The sequence below is a fragment of the Gobio gobio genome (assembly GCF_949357685.1).
Source record: "Gobio gobio genome assembly, chromosome: 20".
NCBI classification, from domain to species: Eukaryota; Metazoa; Chordata; class Actinopteri; order Cypriniformes; family Gobionidae; genus Gobio; species Gobio gobio.
In genome coordinates this window covers 11,646,725-11,666,932 of record NC_137113.1, presented here as the reverse complement: position 1 = coordinate 11,666,932, position 20,208 = coordinate 11,646,725, and the positions used below count along the sequence as shown (strand labels likewise).

The 20,208-nt window shown below is 39.1% G+C and overlaps 1 protein-coding gene across 2 annotated transcripts in view; it reads left to right on the top strand.

The window, feature by feature from the left end:
- Positions 1 to 14,050, top strand: part of abca5 (ATP-binding cassette, sub-family A (ABC1), member 5) — a 38,373-nt gene extending 24,323 nt beyond the window's left edge. The window contains exons 22-39 of one of the 2 annotated variants that reach the window (XR_013815345.1): positions 985 to 1,122; positions 1,207 to 1,320; positions 1,612 to 1,782; positions 1,909 to 2,022; positions 2,236 to 2,373; positions 2,453 to 2,521; positions 2,601 to 2,692; positions 4,542 to 4,665; positions 4,756 to 4,873; positions 4,959 to 5,050; positions 5,146 to 5,321; positions 6,370 to 6,445; positions 6,551 to 6,628; positions 6,744 to 6,863; positions 8,616 to 8,768; positions 8,898 to 8,977; positions 9,062 to 9,117; positions 11,144 to 13,938. Coding sequence is in view for 1 of the 2 variants with exons in the window: in XM_079801472.1 (XP_079657598.1) it covers positions 985 to 1,122; positions 1,207 to 1,320; positions 1,612 to 1,782; positions 1,909 to 2,022; positions 2,236 to 2,373; positions 2,453 to 2,521; positions 2,601 to 2,692; positions 4,542 to 4,665; positions 4,756 to 4,873; positions 4,959 to 5,050; positions 5,146 to 5,321; positions 6,370 to 6,445; positions 6,534 to 6,628; positions 6,744 to 6,863; positions 8,616 to 8,768; positions 8,898 to 8,977; positions 9,062 to 9,117; positions 11,144 to 11,284 (2,067 nt within the window). In the remaining variant the exon portion in view is untranslated. Of the gene's footprint in view, positions 1 to 984; positions 1,123 to 1,206; positions 1,321 to 1,611; positions 1,783 to 1,908; positions 2,023 to 2,235; positions 2,374 to 2,452; positions 2,522 to 2,600; positions 2,693 to 4,541; positions 4,666 to 4,755; positions 4,874 to 4,958; positions 5,051 to 5,145; positions 5,322 to 6,369; positions 6,446 to 6,533; positions 6,629 to 6,743; positions 6,864 to 8,615; positions 8,769 to 8,897; positions 8,978 to 9,061; positions 9,118 to 11,143 lie in introns of both variants that reach the window. The other variant, XM_079801472.1, reaches the window with a different exon arrangement.
- Positions 14,051 to 20,208: the final 6,158 nt, after the last annotated feature.

The following is a 20,208-nucleotide window of genomic DNA, read 5'->3' as shown; positions in this document are numbered from 1 at the left end:
AGCTATAGAATTGTGCATTACGCCATTTATACAAAATGTCTTTTGGCTAGGTCTACTGTTTTTCATACAAATACCATAGAAACCATATAGATACATTTTACCATGGTAGTGAAGAGCTATATTTTTTTAAATATGGTTATGATCTAAATCTTTGGTATATGGTAGATCAATGGTTAATTTTAATAAAATTACCATATAAAAGACAAATTTACCGTCCGTGTTTTTGTTAATGAATTTAAAATGTACATCTGCATCCTCCTAATTTAAGCTACTACTACTGTCAACTCACTGTCAAATGTGCATTTCTAAAGGTGATGATACATGGGGCAACTTTTTTGAGCAATGTTGCTGGGCAATGTTGCTTAGCCAACAAATTTCTATCTGGATACTTTAGATCGGTCATGGGCCCTGTGTCTTACCTGGTTGCGCGTTGACGGCAACATTGCCTAGTAACATTGCTCAAAAAGTTGCCCTGTGTATCATCACCATAAGAGACAAAAAATAAATATTATTAAAAGATATATGCCAAAGTCAGGCAACACAAAAACAATATCACCTATTAGAACATGCAGAAACTAAGACATTCATTTTTTTTAATATTAAGAAATTTGTTTTGTTAAGGAAAAACTATTTGAAAAGTGTAAGGAATTCAAAAACGTGAAGTGTTTGTCATATTCTGACAATAAAAAAGTAGTCTAAAACCACAGTTAACTGTCTGGTTTCTACAACTTTCACTTGGGGGCAAAAATCTGCCTTTAAATTTGAAAGAAAGAGAAATATTTGACATTTATCGTGATAATTATCGATATCGACTGATATGAAAAGATTTTATCGAGATCACTTTTTGGCCATATCGCCCAGCCCTAGGTATAGTAATGGAATTTTTTGGGGGGATTTAAAAAAAATTTAAGCAATTGCTTTTGCTAAATCTTTCTTTTCCTGGCTTCACATTCTTTTCGCTGTTTCTCTTCGTGTGAATTCCAGGATTGTACCTATGTTTTAGCGTTTAACAGTACCACCGTGCACTCCTTGCCCATGGCGGTCAATGTGCTCAGTAACGCCCTCCTCAGGGGCCTTAACGGCACTGGACACATTAGAACATGGACTAAACCTTTCGACTATGTAAGTGCATTAATACACTGCACTGCATATACAGTACTATGATTTCTTGCAAGTGTCTATAGCTGTATTCTGTCTTCATTTTAGCAAATCCCAGATAAGACGTCCTACGCTCTGGTTTACATTGAGGCTGTGATTCTTGGGATGCTGGCTGCTGGGATGCCAGCCTACTTTGCAATGGACCACACAAGAGACAGAGAGGTACATATGTAGGTTGTAACTTCATATAGTTATGTTTTGGCTTTTTATTTTATAGTTCAGTTATTTATTCAGCAATGATGCATTAAATTGATTAAAAATTTAAAACTTGTACATTGTTTCAAATAAATTGCAGCCTTGGTGAACCCAAATTTCTGACCCCTTACCCATAATCACCTTAGTAATTTGAGGGTGCTGCAAAAGCTCATTTTTATCAGAATTTCCCTACAGTAATATTCGTTATAAGTGTTTTTACATTGAATGCAATCACTCTCTTTACTATATTTGTATCAGTTGAAGTGTCGCTCGACCATGAGGATCTCAGGTCTTATTCCTTCGGCGTACTGGTGTGGTCAGGCAGCTATTGATGTCCCTTTCTATTATCTCATCTTAACCTGTATGACCAGCACCCTGTTTGCCTTTCATTCTACAAACCTGCTGACCTCCCATAACGTCCTGTCTGTGGTAAGAAAACACCTCACCTTGCAGCGATTGGCTGCCTCTAGACCTTTTGTAACAAAGAAGTTGTTTAAGCTTAAAGAACAGAGCAGACAACGACTACGTGACAACTGTCTTTTCTCCATTTTTCAGGCTCTGTGTCTGATTGGCTTTTCTCCAGCCATGATTCTCTTCACATACTGCGTGTCCTTCATGTTTGTCAGAGTCCAGAGCAATAGGGACTTCTTCTCAGTGGTCTCCATGATGGTAAGTAATAATAATAATTCCATATTCAAATGGAAAACCTTGAAATATCAGGCCATTTTGAAATTGTGATGTATTCATTTACTTGACGTTATTTAACTGAAAAATTCCTGTAGTTAATTATAGTTCATATTTAAGTATCTATCTCAAATGGAAAGTCATTTTTCCAGGGGTGTGAAAACCCTGACGAGTATCTTTTTTTTTTTTCATCCATAGTTGTGTGTGGTTTCTGCATCCATAGTCCAGCTGGCTCTTGTGAATGAAAATGCTGCTGTCGCTCGTCTCCTTCACAATGCACTGTGTTTCTTCAGTCCACTCTACCCTCTTATGGGCTGCCTTAACTACATTACCATGGTAACACTTTACTGCTCACAGGACTCCACCTATTCATTTTTTAGGTATGGTATATGTTGAAATGTCTTTTTTATTCTAGGCCACCTTCCTTCAGTCCCCTCATGATGATGATTTCCTGTGGAAGAACCTCTTTATCTCTGTTGTGGCTGTAAGTTATTACATTTTACTTTCTTAAAGTCTGTTATACTGTTGTATTTTACTCTGAATCTTTGTTGTGCTTTCCATAGCCGTACATCCAGTGTATTCTGCTGCTCTTCACCCTGAGATGGCTGGAGATCAGATATGGAGGGAAGACCATGAAAAATGACCAGCTCTGCAGGTCTGAAGTACATTTTTACCAAAGCCTTCAATGAGGAGTAGTGATTGGAATAACCTCTATGAGCTCTATTACATTTATGAGTTCATGTTTTGCCTGATTTAATAATAATAATAATAATAATAAATCTTTTCTATAGCCCCTTTAAATGTACATCTCAAAGCGCTTTACAGAAACAGACAAAACATAGTACACAAAAGTAGAAATAAGCAAACAAAAACAAAAAATTGATTAAAAAGAAGAATGTTATATCAAAAACTATTAAAAACTATATAAAATTGATACAAACGTTCAATTAAAAGCTACCCTAAAAAAAATGAGTTTTAAGGAAGATTTGAAAATGCAAAGGGATTGAGCTTGCCTTATCTCAATCGGTAAAGAATTCCATAATTTTGGAGCTGATGAGGAAAAAGCCCTATCACCCATTAGTCTTAGACGAGTTTTTGGAACAACTAACAGACCAGTTTCAGATGAACGAAGATTGCGCGTCGGAGTATAGGGGATTAAAAGCTCAGACAAATATTGCGGTGCCAACCCATGTAAAGCCTTGTAAGTAAGCATCAAGATTTTAAAATCAACCCTAAACTTGACCGGGAGCCAATGCAAAGACTCCAAAACAGGAGTGATGTGATCTCTCATCCTAGTTCTAGTAAGGATTCTAGCAGCTGAATTTTGAACTAGCTGCAATTTGTTTAGGGTAGCTTTTGACACCCCTGCCAACATGGCATTACAATAATCAATACGGCTAAAAACAAAAGTGTTCATCAACCTCTCAGCAACAGAAAAAGAGAGCATAGGACGTAATCTGGCAATATTTCTAAGATGAAAAAAAGATGTTTTAACTGTATTTTTTACATGTGGCTCGAATGTTAGATTTGCATCAAAGATCACCCCCAAATTCTTTCATTTTGATTGGGACTCAAAAGTTGAACCATCAGCAGCTAGGGTAACCGACCCAGCATTACGTAGTTGGTGGGGTGAACCAATGAGCATAATCTCAGTCTTCTCTCGGTTAAGACATAGGAAATTGAGACATCCATTCGTTTATCTTAGAAATACATTGAGAAAGAAAATCAACAGGCACAATTTCATCAGGTTTTAAGTGTATGTAGATCTGAGTATCGTCTGCATAAAAATGAAATTTTAGACCAAGAGATCTCAACAGCTGACCAAGCGGAAAAATATAAATGTTAAAAAGCAAAGGGCCCAAAATTGATCCCTGAGGAACTCCAGACTGCACAACAGCGACCTCAGACCTAAATCCACCCATGGCAACACTTTTTATGAATATTCTTTGTACAAATACTGATGTATTTATTTATTTCCCTTCATTTAAACAGGGATGTGCTATGCAATCATTTTACTGGTTTGTTGTACTAACATTCACAGGAATAAATTACATTTTAAAATATATTCAAATATAAAACAACTATTTTAAATTGTAATGTTTCAGCTGAATTTATTTAAAAAAGCAATAATATTGTGAAGTAAAAAATCTTACTGACCCCAAACTTTTGAACTCTAAGGTACACTAATGAAGCAAAAACTATTAAAATATTAATTGCTCATAATTTCAAAATTAACCATAACCTCAAACCAATGCTAAACTTTTCAACATCAATAAAGGTACATGTCATAATAAGCAAATAATTAGTAGGTCATAAGCTCTGCATAAAATCTCTTAAATTAAAGAACATGTGGTTCAAACTATTTCAGTGCCAAGTCTAAGAAGTAGTTACTAAGCACATAGTGTGAACTCTTCTTATTTAAATGAGACCTTATGAATGGCTGGTGCAACTCTACCAAGATCACTAAGAATAGCAGCTTGATCTCTGAACTCTGTGTTCTAAAGGATTTCCTCCCAAGCAAAGGGCAAAGCTCAGCGGAACCCAGAGGAGAACATGAGTGAAGATGAGGATGTTCAGATGGAGAATGCTCGCGTGAAGGAGGCGTTGACTTGTCAGTGCTGTGAGGAGGTACACCCCACTTTTCTATAAATCTCTTGCCACAAATCACATTGTCGTCTAACAACATTAAATATTGAGAAACATCATCTTTTTTTACAGAAACCAGTGGTTGTGGTGAGTAACCTCAGGAAACAGTACAAAGGCAAGAGGGAGGCCTTCTCGCTCACCAAGAAAAGGAAAGTGGCCAATAAGAACATCTCCTTCTGTGTTCGCAAAGGTAGAATTTTCCTCTATTTGCTGTACTGTAAATAATGATGTTAGAGAGAGCAAGCAGATGTTAATGAAAAATGACCTGTTCTCAGGTGAGGTTTTGGGTCTGCTGGGACCAAATGGAGCAGGAAAGAGCACCATCATGCACATGCTGTCTGGAGACACTGAACCCACTGCTGGACAGGTTTATCTTTTTTAGAGATTTTTGCTGGTTATGAGTTATTTTGAGCATGAAGCTTGTTCAGTGTCTTCTGACTATAGTTTGATACTTGTTTTTAGATTCTGATGGGAGATTATGGCACCGAATTCCAGCCAGTGGAGAACCCCTTGGAGCATGTAGGGTACTGTCCTCAGGGGAACCCTCTGTGGCCTAGAATCACTCTACAGGAGCACCTGGAGATCTATGCTGCCATCAAGGGGCTACGTCAGCATGATATCCCAAACATCATTAAGCGGTACAAAAAATCTTCTTAATTTTATTTAAAATAGCCTGACAAGCCAGACCCACATCAAGATGTTGGTTCTGGGAACTCACCATTGGCAGGGCTCAATCCGAGGAGTGGGATAAATGGTCGTCTTTCAAATTCCCTCTGCACGCAATAGGATAGCGCTACAACCAACCAGAGCAACGAAGAAGGTGAAGCGGAGCTAGTTGATAGATTAAACTTTCGCCGTATCCGGTCGGCAAAACTCCGAACACATCTTCCTTTCTTAAGAATGACTTCAGTGCCATTCTTTGTTCTTTTCTCAAAGAAAAGCTTAACTCCAAGTCTTCCAGAATCACGGCCAAAGCTGATTCGAAAGACCGCTGTTCCCCAGCTTCTTTGTTTACAAGTAGCATGGGGAACCGTGTCAACTCTGCCGTCATTATGTTAAGCCCGCCCACCGGCTCTATACACGATGTGATTGGCCTGACCAGAGTTTGGTTTTTCCAGCTCGCACGCCAACGGAGAGTTGCTAGACTACCCTGGCTGCAAATTAGATTTGCTGCCGCTACGGTGCGTCTAGATTTCTAGGCTACCATTCAAAGGCTTTTTAATGTTTTTGAAAAAAGTATCTTATGCTTACCAAGGCTGCATTTATTTGATTAAAGCTAAATTAATATTGTTTTGAAGAAATATGCAATTTAAAGTAACTGTTCAGTTATACTATTTTAATATAATTAATTCCTGTAATGGCAAAGCTGAATCATTACTCATCCTTTAATGCATAGAAAGTTCAAATGAACATGAAATATAAAATCTTTTGTAACATTATAAATGTCTTTGCTGTAACCTTTGATAATTTTGCTAAAAAAAGAGAATTCTAACTGGCCTCAAACATTTTATATATATAAAATGCACTTTTGTAGCCCATTAAGAGTGATTTATGGCTGGAAAACGTTCCCAATTCACCAGCCTTTGTCAAGTCAATTTGGTCACTGCTTATCAATATGACCATTTGTCCATCACATTATACAGTATGACCACCATGGCAATTTTTAAATATTGTTTTTCTTTTCAGTGTTGTGAATGCTCTAGAGCTAAAGGATCATCTTTACAAACAGGCAAAAAACTTGTCTGCAGGGCTAAAGAGGAAGGTAAGTCAAAAATGCATATAATTCAGTATAGAAAATATAAAATCATACTTTGTCATGTACTTTAGGCTTTTTGTGTTTTTCATGCTAGTTGTGCTTTGCACTAAGCATGCTGGGAAATCCTCAGATAGTTCTGTTGGACGAACCATCAACAGGGATGGATCCCAAATCAAAACAGCGCATGTGGTAAAAATTACACTACATTAATGTCCATGGCTTCTGTTCACTTCCATATATATAAATGTGTAGATATAAAACCGAGGGATGCAAAAATTAACATTTCAGTGGTTCATTTCAATAGGAGGGCAATCCGTGCTGCCTTTAAAAACAAACAGCGAGGGGCCCTTTTGACCACCCACTACATGGAAGAGGCGGAGGCTGTGTGTGACCGTGTGGCCATCATGGTTTCTGGTCAGCTGAGGTGAGAGGCTGGGATGGATAAATGCGTCAATTGAAAATGAGAAGCATTGTCAAGCTAGTTCCTTGCTTTAAAGGTCCCATGGCATGGCATTTTTCTATTATTTTATAGTGTTTTCTGAGGTGTACTTATATTATTAGTATGATTTTTACATCATAAAATGTCATAATTTAGAAATAAAAGGCATTTTTTCTATACTGCTGTTTGCCCTGTGGCTGAATGCCCTGTTTCAAGAGGCGTGTCTGCTGTGAGACTTCAGTAAAAACGCCCACTGTTGTGATTGGCTGACATCTTTGCATTTTAAATGAGCGGAGGGGGCGTGGTTTAACGAGGCACGAGCAGGCACGAGTCTGCCAGAGAGACGGATGGACCTGTGTTCACTTCTCATCAGTTCTCTCAGCATGTCTCAGTTCAGGGTGAACTGTTGTAGTTACTAGCATATACTTCAGGTTATTAGTTTATTTCTAGTCGGAGGGGCTGTCACTCATGTCAGAAAGTTAGTAACTTTAGTAAATTATGGATCAGCGCTGACTCGAGACGCGAACCGTTTAGAACGATTCAGTCCGATTTGGTGAACTGGTTCGGTTCACTAAAAAGAACCGATTCAAAAGAATGATTCGTTCGCGAACCGGACATCACGGAGACGAAGCGATTGCTAATAAAGTTATTTATAGTAACTACTCAGTTATGAGAGCGCTGTCAGTCAGCGCGAGTTTATTGTGTTTGTATCTGAGAGTTCTGAATAAACACGAGTCCCAGTCACACCGAGTCCTCTTCATCATTATTCTACCAACTTTGTAACACATGCAATGTACCATTACAGCGAGATGAACGAGTTAGTAAGTGTTGAGTATAGCATTATTTCTAGATATGTTCCAATCATATGAATAGCGTTATTGACGCGCATTGAGTAACGTTACACAGCGCAAACAAAGACACAACAGCTGTAATCGAATGTAATCCAGTTTATTGTGGGGAAAGCTGGCTAGCCTAGCCGGATACCCTCACGCTTACCCCCCCTTCTGCTTAATCTCACGCCGCGTTTGGCTCCTCCGCTGTGGGCCAGATGCAGTACTGGGGGTCGGGGATGTTGGAGGCCGAGCTTCGGCGTGCGTGAAGTTTATCTCTAAAGATGTGACTGCTGATGTTAAACAGAAAAGACTGTATGCACATTTTAGAACAGATAGACGCGACAAGGACGTACAAAAACACTGACTCACAAGATAGAAAACACGAAAACACCGCTCTGTCGGGAGAGAGAGAAGCCGCTGCGTGTCCACAAATAATAAATAATAAGCTACACGAAATCAATGATCACAGATCAGAAGGAACTGAAGAAAGACTTCTGTTTTCATTTGTACATCCAAACACTGAGAAACTGCCAGTGTTCACTCGTTCACAAGTAACGTTAATGATCTCGAGTGTTTGCATGGGCGTGCCAGATTCTCTGGGCGGGGGAAAGGGAGGAAACCGCTCCTGCTTGGACGTCAAACCAGGAGACTTCAGGATTGGCTCGTCTGGCCTGTCATTTTCTCAAAGGCAGAGAGAGACAGCCAGAACTCGGGTTTACACCGATCAACATTTCTATCCACTTGGGGACAATATTCAGGCTAGGGGAACTCATATTAATGTTGAAATACCTCATAAAATGAAAATTTCATGCCATGGGACCTTTAACATAGACATATTGAGAATTTGGAGCAAGCAAGTAAAGCAGAAAAGAAAGCATGTAACATTTTATGTCGCCCCCTGCAGGTGCATTGGCTCAATTCAGCACCTGAAGGGGAAGTTTGGAAGAGGCTACAGCTTAGAGATTAATCTCAGGGAGGAGCTCACAGGTCTCCAGCAGGTAGCGCTGTTGCATAAAGAAATACTGAAGATATTTCCCCATGCTGCTCGTCAGGAGAGGTGAGATGCGTTTTGGATTAGACATTAAATAGGACTCTAAACTGCAAATGTTTGACCATAAAAGTAAAAAAAAAAAAACATCTAGGCGTTAGAAGGGGTTTTGTTTTAACATTTCTTGGATCTTTGCAGTTTTGCCACTCTGATGGTGTATAAAATCCCAATGGAAGATGTGAAGTCACTAGCCAAGTCCTTTGCCCAGTTGGAAAGTGGTAAGAAATGGACACCATAACAACCACCGAGTTTTTGTGAAGAGTTAAAAATACTATTTTGATCATTCACCTTTGTCTTCACAGCTAAACAGAACTTTAATTTTGAAGAGTACAACTTCTCCCAGTCAACCCTTGAACAAGTATGTCACTATTGGATGTCCTTTTAAATGTTTTTCAAATAAATATTTTTTGCAGTATTTTTAATTTATGATTTATGCTTAAAAAAACTGCCAGTATAGGGATGTCACATTCAGGACATTTTCACACTGGTAAATAAATTTGCGACCACACCGGTATTACCGATTAACCCAGGATGGGGTGGGGGTTTATTGTATATAGTTTGCGGGCATCTGGGAGCCGCTATCAATTATATGCAGGGTATTGGAATCAGTTTTAAAAAATTTGCGTACATCAGGTAGTCGCTATCAATATGCAGGGTATTACTTTCGCTTCAATGGTGATGCATACTCTGTGTATAGGGATCGGCGATACTGACCACACATTTTTCAAGATAAGATATTTGTCAATTGCTGCTTTTTCCACCATGTGGCCAAACGGTTCTCATTGCGTAACTGTTCCATTCTGTGGCGATCTGGGCCAGCTGGTACAGTTCTGGTTTCATTTTACACTGTGGGGCTAATAACTGCCGCTCTTGAATGTAATACAAAAGCGTCAGTCATTGCCTTGGTAACACAACACTTTACTGATGCTATGAGATGTAAATTAACGCATTATGGAGGATGATCAGATATTTCTTTCCATTTTATTATTAATTTGTGTTTACGTTGCTCAAATCGCTTGGCCAGCTATAGCGAAACTGGTAGCCAGGCAACAGACAAGTGACCAATTCTGAGTGGCGACGTCACTTTATGGATTGTACCAGCACGATTAGACAGCCGTGCCAAGAATTACAAACAGAGAACGGTTTGTAATCGTGCCGTGCCATACCATACCAGGCTCAAGTGGAAACACAACTGGAACCGTTCTAAGAATTGTTTGGCCCGACGGTGGAAAAGCTGTTAAAGATGTTCGATCTCTTGCTCCCCAAATCCTCCACCGTCTTGTCAGTCATCTGTACTGCGACTCTGCAGCTCATGCTGTATGGCGCAGATGCTTTCGGTTAATAATAGTAGTGTCCGTTGTCAAACTGAACTAAACAGGTTTTTATTTCTATAAAAAAGCTCAATTACAGTGGGGGCGGTGCCGTGGTGGCCAAATAATGTAATCGGTGTACTGCCCATAGTGGAACGCCAATTACAGCAGCAAGCCTATGCCAGTGGAGTAAAAAAGTCTTAAAGGGTCCTAAAGTCCCAAAAATGAAAATTCTGTCATTAATTACTTACCCTCATGTCGTTTGACACCTGGAAGACCTCCGTTCATCTTAGGAACACAAATGAAGATATTTTAGTTGAAATCCGATGGCTCAGAAAGGCCTCCATTGGCACAATGCACTGTACACTCTCAAGACCCTTAAAAGGTACTAAAGACGTCGTTACAAAGTCCATCTCACTACAGTGGTTCTACAATAACTTTATAAAGTGACAATAATAGTTTTTGTGCGCAAAAAAACCCTAAATAACGACTTGAATAGTGATGACTGATTTCATAACACGGCATCATGAAGCTTCAAAGTGTTATGAATCAGCGAGTCGAATCATGATTCGGATCGTGTGTCAAACTGCTGAAATTACGTGACTTTGGCGATCCAAACTGCTGAATCGACTCACTGATTCATAACGCTTCGAAGCTTCATGATGCCGTGTTTTGAAATTGGTCATCACTATATAAGTCGTTATTTAGGGGGGGTTTTTTGAGCACAAAAACTATTCTCGTCGCTTTATAAAGTTATTGTAGAACCACTGTAGTGAGATGGACTTTGTAACGACATCTTTAGTACCTTTTATGGGTCTTGAGAGTGTACAGTGCATTGTGCCAATGGAGGCCTTTCTGAGCCATCGGATTTCAACTAAAATATCTTCGTTCTGTTCCGAAGATGAACGGAGGTCTTACGGGTGTCGAACGACATGAGTGTAAGTAATTAATGACAGAATTTCATTTTGGGTTAACTAACCCTTAAATAAATATGATTTAGTATCTCTGCCTTGTTTTCTAATACAAATTAGATGTCTGTCTACATGCATTAAAAGCATTTGACCTGTTTTGCAGGTTTTCATGGAGTTCGCTAAAGAGCAGGAGAATGAGGAAGAAGAGGTCGGATCTCTTAGCACGACATTTCAATGGCAGAGACTGAGACAGGATGGCCCTATATCCATCAATCACGCTGACAGCATAGTGCACCAGCTATGAGCCGATCCTGCTCTGCCTTCCCTGAAGTGTTGTGCCCTTTTCTCTCGGTCTCTCTCTCTCTATCACTCCGCATGTGCCGTCCTTTGCCTTAAGAGCCATAAACTGATGGGACTCACAGGACAATAGAGTGTGGAGACTCCAGTGGCCAGTTGCACACATACGTGTGTGTGTGTGTGTGGGCTGATACTCGCTTTGGCTCTGGTTCTGGCACTTGCTCAGATATAATCTGACACACGACTCGCGTGTCAGCTTTAGATGCCGAGCTAGACTTGGCAGTTCTTTTTTTGTTGTTGTTGTTTGTTTTTTATGAAGATATTTTATTTTTTAAATTCTAACTCTGTAACTTCTTATACCTTCTTTTCACCTGTTGTTGTGCATCGAGCTCACATTCTGTTGTGTACATATACACATCGTCAGTCACTGGGAAATTATTGCATGGAGCAGGTTCCACATTATCAAAGCGGTACCAAAGTCTCACTCACATCGACGCCAATACGGTGCTTTTTGGTGTCTGTAGCATGGGATATAAACTTGCGTCTGTGTGTGTACAGCTATATAACTTTAATATCTATGCGTACTGTTGTAAGGTAAGTTTTCAGACAGGAGAATCTCATCACGGCTGTGTGCAAACTTGGGCAGCATTAACACTGAGATTTACCAGCATGTAGTGGGCTGCTCTTGATTCTTGTAACCCTTTTTAAGGAGCGGAGCGGCACTGCAGGTGCATGAAGCCTCTTCTGTCTCTGCTGCACCCAGGAGATCTCCCAGACTCCTTTCTCAAACACCAGCACGCGTTTCAGGCTTTCACACAGAGCTCTCCAAAGAAAAACAGGGCTAAGCACTCACGGCGAGTGGGTTGAAATCAAGACAAATGAAGAGCTCCTCTCGGTCATCCCTTTTCCATCCCGTCGTCAGGTGGCCTTCCTTTAGGAGCAGTTTAAACATTTCGAATCAGTAGCTTGCTCACAATCCGTACCAAACCATGTAGCACTCCAGATTAGTCGTGTACTGCTGAGTGGTCTTTTATTGTATTGTTTTTTTTTTTTTTTTTTACGAACGGTGAGCATTGAATGTACAGTGGTACTTTTTTGCTGACGTTTTGTGGTGAGCCTTCACTTTTTGAAGATTTTGGCCACCAGGATGGGACGTTAGCATTCAGCTTGGGCTCGTTTTAAGTTGGTTCTTGTTTAAGAGGGTTTGACTTTTTTTCTTTTGGCATTTTTGTTGTTTAAACACAGGTAAAATCTCTAAATTGATTTCTCTAGTGCAAAGGACCGCATTGGAGAATACTGTACCTTTCACGAATTAATCATTTACAAAAATATCTACAGGAACAGGATTGAATTTTTTCATTCTTAATGGGTAATACTTTAAAATAAGGTTCTATACATTCATGCAATAGCTAGTATGGAATAACAGAACAGCATGTCTTATTTTCATAATATATATTTTTTTATTCCTAAATGTTTAGTTTTTTTTACATTTTAGGTTTAATTAATTTAATGTTTTATGACCAAGCATGCATTAACTAATGTTATCTAATAGAAGATTATTGTAAAGTATTACCAATTAAAGTTATTCTGCCATTCTCCTTTCTCTCCCCTCATGTTGGTTGCAGTATTCAAGCTGAAACGCCAATGTATTCTACACTCAAGTGAACGTGTTTTAATTTCAGAACTCTGTAAACGTCCGTTTACACTCAGTGCATATTTCTGGTGAGTGTCTGATATTCCTTTGTCCAGTAGATCCAGCTCCTAGCAATGGGGATGCAGAACTGTATGTTGTTGGCATAAAGAACTCTGCCCCAAGTGCTGGTTCTCTTGTTGGTAGAACTTCTGAAAGGAGTAACCACGAAACATCTGAGCAAATCTGTTGTAGATAGTTACGTTTTCGGATTATACTCAGTTGGAATTAGCTACTTGTTAATTTTCTGGACATTTAACCCTTGTAGAATGTGAAAGGGTGTATATAGTGTCGTGTGGAGCGGTCCTCAAAAATTGTAATCAATGCCAATTTGGCATGTTATGTGGACTATATGCATTTTATTTTTTGGCCTCATCTTCCTAAGTTTGATTTTACAGCAAATCAAACTTTCATTGTCTTGTATTGTCTATTTTTAGAGACACAAGGCAACTTCTGTAGCATCTAAAGTACCACAATGTTTTTAAATGAACAAAAATGTCTATGATTGAATCAGATTTTTGGAATAATTATGGCAGACACAGATTTTTAGGGGGAGGTGGTCGTAATTTTTGCACAAACATAGCCTGTCATGTCAGTAATGTATAACTTTTCCTGTAACATTTAACACGGACCAGTTTAGTCTTTGCTAGACTGGGTTGGAATGAGATGATTATATTGAACACTATGTAACATCTATTTAACCAAGACCTTTATTTCCTCCAAAGTGCAATATATGAATACTTGTGCGTGTGAGTATTTAATGCATTATGTAGACGGTGTTATTGCAAATTGCAATATTAATGTTGTCTCTCTTGTGATCTCAGATGTGTCTTGGAGTACAATGTAGCCACAAATATATAATCTTTTAGAACGCTTTGCACTCTCTTCCCCTAGTGCCCATTTCCTGCCATTTGTATGCAACAGTTCTGTTTGAAAATAAATTGTATTCAGGATGTTAATTTTTGGAATGTATAAGATGAAGTGCATTGATTTATTTTAATTATTTAACACTCCAGCGGGAATTCTTCACCCTTTGTTCCACAAAGTATCTTGAGGGTAGAAATAAATAGGGTAAAACTTCACAGCTGCTGATGCTGTTTCTCATTATTTTAACTTTAAAGCTGCACTATGTAACTTTTCCATCCACTAGAGATTGCCTATTCAAAACAAAGGCGTAGTTTGATGTCTCCAAGTTTGAGTGCAGAATCTTGGGACATGTGGTCTCCACCTCACAGCCGGTTGAAAAGAATCAGGATGGGACTCGTGTTCATGGATGTGATTATTAACATTACTGTAATATGAAGCAGGAGCGATTGTTACTAAGAAGAGCGCAACACAAGCCTTGCGAGCAGCGGGACCTTTATTATAGCATAGTCGCCAGCGGGACTTATGCCACTGTTGCCAGCGGCATTTCCGCTTTTCCGGCCATGAGTATGAGGTAACCATAGACTGTAAAAAAAATATGGACGTAGTGTCTGTGATGTCACCCATAGGAGTTTTCATAGCTGTTTTGAAGCGCAAAGTAGGGATGAGATGGCTGTTGCCATCTTGGCAGCGCGTCACTCCCTGATAACAGAAAATGGGCAAAAAGGCGGGACGTGGTCGGAGAAAGTGACGCGATGACTAAATCCACCTGTCACACGAAGTGGCCACGCCCTTAATTTTGCAGAATTTTAATGCTTTATATAATGTAAACGAATGAGATGTCATGAAGGGCAAAATTAGCCGTATAGACCAAAACCACAATTTGTACCAGGCTGTAAACATGTTTTAATCTGCTGTAAAGTTGGGCATTTTAACATGGGGCTCAATGAGATTCTGCTTCCTTCTGGAGCCTGTCCCTAGTGGCCAGTCGATCGATTGCAGTTTAAGTCACTTCCGTATTGGCTTCAAGAGAAACTGCAGGAGGTTGCCACTTGGGAGGTAACTCAGCTCTGTGTATCATATTAACATTTTCAACTGTTACGACCGTCCTTTGGCTGTTAACAATCTAGGGATTGAGAAGGGGAACATTTTAAACCCAGTTCTGATTACCACCAGTAACTGTGTGTGAGATGAGAAAAACGAGACCACACAAATAATGGCGATTAAAATTATTTAATAAATATAGAACCCAATAATTAACCACAAATGAATACTCATAATTAATATAAAGAAAAACAAATATACATAAAAATAGGATATGGGGAGAACAAAGGGAAAACTGGATTGTGCCAGAGAAATGAAAATAATATAATCAAGAGTCTTACTAAACAGTTTCAAACTGATCCTAAGCTAAGAAAAGAAAACAAAGAAAAACTCCTCAGCGTCCGTGACGCCATAAACTTCCCTACACTACCTGTCAAACAGAAAAACAGTGTGGCACAGACCCACTAACCTAGTGTGTCAAAACAAACAATGTTCCTGAGTGTGCCCATGTATGTCACGTGACATCTTACCTAGCCCCTTTTCTCCATCCAGATTGGCTTCGCTTTAAACGCCATTCAAACTTCAAATCTCTCACATGATAAGTTTTAAAGAGTAACTTGACAAGGAACTCAACATGACAAAAAGCAAAATGGCAACCACACAAACTAAGTTAAAACAAAGAGAAACGGAAGCAAACGTAACAAATCAGAATCAGAACAAAAAGCAGTCTCTCTTTTTTTACGGTCTATGGCGACAGCACGTCCACAGGTGTTGATCATCGGATGAGATGAGGAGAACGCCCTCAAACTAGCTCAGCCAATCACGTCATCGGGAATGATTGACAGGTCAGACAGCCAATCAGCACGCCACCTGTTAAAGTGACAGTGCAAGAGACAGAAAGGAACCTCACAGAAAACAGGAAAACTGCCAAAATGTCCCTGGGGACGTAATATCAACACACTCAAATGTATCTATGACATTACTCTGTGCGTTCGCTCGGCGGCTTCTATGCCACCTTTTACACACTGCAGTAAGAGTAAAGCATTTCTGCAGAATAAAACCAGAAACCGAGGGTAGGCTAACGCAGATATGACGGCATTGGCAGTCGACTCCCTCACACATCCCGGTTCCTTGGTTAAAATAGCAATTTTCTCATGATTTACAAATAGTTGCAAACATTTGGGATATTGTAAGGACTCAACTGAACAAAATATATAACAGTGGCATAGTGGTTTTTGGATGTTTTACTGATTTCTTTTTTTTTTTTACATAGTGCACCTTTAAGGTTGTACCTGACAGTGATGATAGGGTTCTATTCATGTTCCCCCAATCATTTAATCTAGTTAGTGGATATATTTAAACCATATTTCAAAAATACATGCATGTGGCGATGGATAATTCATTACAGACAAACTGGACCAACTACATTTAAAAATTAAGAAATGTTTTGCGATAGGCTACTGGTGAGGCCTTTTAAAAAGGTTGATGTCATTGCAATATTCCAATATATTTAAACAGTTGTGATGCAGATGTGCTTCAGATCTTTGAGTTTTTCAACACTAAACTGAATTCAGCTGAACAACAGCCGAAATGCATCATTTTCCTGTCATCACTGTAAGCTGAAACAATCTGTATTGTGTAAAGCACTAGGCTATATAAAGGTGACTTGACTGGGGATTTGGAAGTCCTCAGGAGCACTGTAATGTTTGCATTCTGTATTGTTTTTGGATGTTGTACATTCTCGCACACAGTGGCATGAGTTATGACAAAACTGCTTCATTTGCACTTTTATTTCCACAGAATCGAAAACAAAACCTCAGATGACCTGCATACTAAACATTTCATTGCTGCATCGCAAGCACTAGTTTTTATTGGTGTAATCCCTCAAACCCAAATACTTTCCATGAAAATAGATAGATAGGGAATAGTAACAATTCCCCCAAATTCAGCCACACAACCAAATGTATATTGCTTAAATATGGATGTAATAAAACCGTTGACAAATTCATCACAATCTACTTATCATTCATATGAACCACTGCTCGTCCAGGCATGTCAGGATCAGGATGATTCCCTAACATAATGCTGAATTCTCCAACCTAGTGTGAAGATGGAGCTGAAGAAGAGGATTTTGTGGAAGTTCGTGTTGATGGATTTGACAGCTGTCAGTTTGCCTCAGTGATTGACATTTTGGGCTACACCTGGCTGTGAATGATCCTCATTACTCTCTCCGCTGGGACCTCATTGTTGGAAAGTAAAAGGTGTTTATCTCCCTTTATTTTGCTCTGTAATGAAAACAGTTTTCCTAATAAATCTACACAGTGATTTTCTTAGAAAAGCTTTATTGAATACCTAAAAATACAACTCTTATAATTTACTCTTGAAACACACCTTGGTATGATTCCAAATCGGTACGACTTGCTGTCCTTTTGAACAAAAGAGAATTTGGAAATCTCTCTCACTCTCGCTCTTATGTGTTCTTAGAAATATGAATAAAAAATCTTGCTCGACCAGTCATAATCAATTATGACTAATAGCTACACATCCGTCGTTAATCCGAGTGTTACTTGGCAACATTTTTGACCAGGTCTTAATTTGTGATATACTTGTTTCATCTTGTTTCTTTTTCAGTTTTGCAGATACAGTAACCTACTATAGACGTGTCAGATTTCATCACAAGTCATCCTGCACTGGAAGAACAGCAATAGAAATGTTTTGCTCAAAATGGTATACAATATATCCTTCTTTAACCGTTTACAAATAGGATTGTGAAAAATGATCAAATCATTCAAATGTCTTTGTACTGTGTAATTTAAAGCACAGTCTCAAAGGTACAAAAAAAAAAAAATTACTTATGGACGTACTTGATCATGATGTTGTTGATAAATGATTGCTGGGTCCTGGAAGTTCGCATTAAGAATGTTTAAAATCTATTTTCAAAATATATCTCAGTAACATCGAAAACATGTTTGTGTGTACAGGTTTATGTGGTTTATGAGGACACAGATATGTAAAATGACATGGGTTGGTATTACAATGTAAACATGGTATGAGCACTACCTGTGTCCTAGTAAACCAAATGCCTTAAAAAACATACTAGTGTTTGGGCCTGTCGCAATAATCAATTTATCGATATATCGCACAATATATGTACATAACCTCAATATTTTTTTTGTGATGCAATATATCGCCCATTATGCTTACATGATAATGAATGTTACCAACATTTTACTCGATTGTGCTGTCATCATTTCCGTGATGGAGGCGAAAGTGGTTCCTGGGCAGTTCCTTCATACACAGAGCGGTTATCGACAGGTGAAAAAAGGCGCCATTTGAGGCGTTATAGTGTTTCCCTGACAACTATTGACAGTTTGGAAGACTCGATTTCAAAGCCGCAATCCCCTGTTCCGGTGCACATATAAATGTCAATGCAGAATGACGAGTGTTCAAGTCATTTCACAAGGGAAAATGTTTATTTACTATTTATTACATATTTATTTTATTTAGGATAATATTTTTTTACCCTTAATTTCCATGGTCTAAAGAATTAAAAGGTTGTCATTTGAAAGTGTGTAGGTCTACTTGCATTATTATGCTGTTATATTAGGATTATATATTCAGTGGCATAAAATAGTCTTAAGATGACAATAATATCGTTTATCTCAATTATTTCTGGGACGATATAGCGCAAAACAAAAAGAAGTTATCGTGACAGGCCTACTAGTGTTTGGTTTTTTTAATTCAACAAAATGCAGAAAGTTTTCTCTCATTGGTAGGTTTAGGGGTTGGGTTAGTGTAGGGGGATATATAATATATGGTTTGTACAGTATAAAAGCCATAATGCCTAGAGTGTGTGTGTAAGCATGCTTAATAATGGAGTTAACATGGAAGATTGCCACAGGTTGATTTTATCCATTTGGAGCTTGAGTTAATTGTATTGTTTTTTGTTTTTTTTAAGTGATTTAAAAAAAAAATCTTTATAGTTAGACCAGTGAAAACAACAAAGTCTTAATGTTAAATGTTTTATAGCAATGATCACTATATTAAATAAAGGAATATTTGATCTCCACTCCAGATGTTACTGAATAGTATTCAGTATTTGTTTTATATACCCCTAGCCTAGAAATCTAGATGCACCCTAGCGGCAGAACATTTATTTTGCAGCAAGTGTAGTCTAGCAACTCTCGGTAGACCTGAGAGCTGGAAAAACAAAACTCTGGTCAGGCCAATCACAGCGTGTGTAGAGTCGGTGGGCGGGCTTAACATAATGATGCACGTCACGGCAGAGTTGCGGAGGTTCTGCGTGCTACTCGTAAACAAAGAAGCTGGCGAACAGCGGTCTTTTGAATCAGCTTTGGGCGCGACTCTGGAAGACTTGGAGTTAAGCTTTTATTTGAGAAAAGAACAAAGAACAGCACTGAAGTCATTTTTAAGAAAAGAAGATATGTTCGAAGTTTTGTCGACCGGATAGGGTGAAAGTCTATCAACTAACGTTAGCTCGGCTTCACCTTCTTCTTTGCTCTGGTTGATTGTGGCGCTCATGGCGCTATCCAATTGCGTGCAGAGGGAATTTGAAAGACAACCGTTTATCCCGCCCCTCGGATTGAGCCCTGTCAATGGTGAGTTTCCAGACCCAACATCTTGATGTGGGTCTGGCTTGTCAGGCTAATATACCCCAGTTATTGTCATAAATCCTGAGATTCTCCTCTGTCTGTCAGACCCCTGTTTTGAGCTCAACTGCACTGAGGATGAACGCTGTGAGAAGTCCCTTGATGTACACGTGTTCAAATATGTGCCTATACAGGCCAATGGCACCCACTTCATCTATGAGAACGTTATTGTGGGAGAGCCAGACACAGTTGGGCATCTCATCAGCAGGAAGACGATTCTGAAACTTCCTTTCCGCTGTGTGTACTCACAAACACAAACACTCTCCATGGACATCAACCCTCTGGAGAGGTGGGATGCACTAAATTCAGCCAACTTTCGGACTATTTCAAGTATTAATTATCTTTATTAGCCTTATTTGCCGTTGACTCATCTCCTGTACAATTATTTCAACAGCATTGTGCACAGGATCCTTCCTGCTGGTTCATGGACTTATCAGGTCAGGATGATTCCCTATCAGGATGCAGAATTCTCCCTCCCCTTCACTGGTAGCGTACTGGAGCGTATTTTTGTGGAAGTTCGTGTTGATGGAGTTGACAGCCGTCAGTTTGCCTCAGTGATTGACACATGTTGGGCTACACCTGTGAATGCTCTCTCCACTGGGACCTCATCAATGACATGCAAGTCATTTTTTTTGTTTGTGTGTCTTCCTCAGCACTTATGAT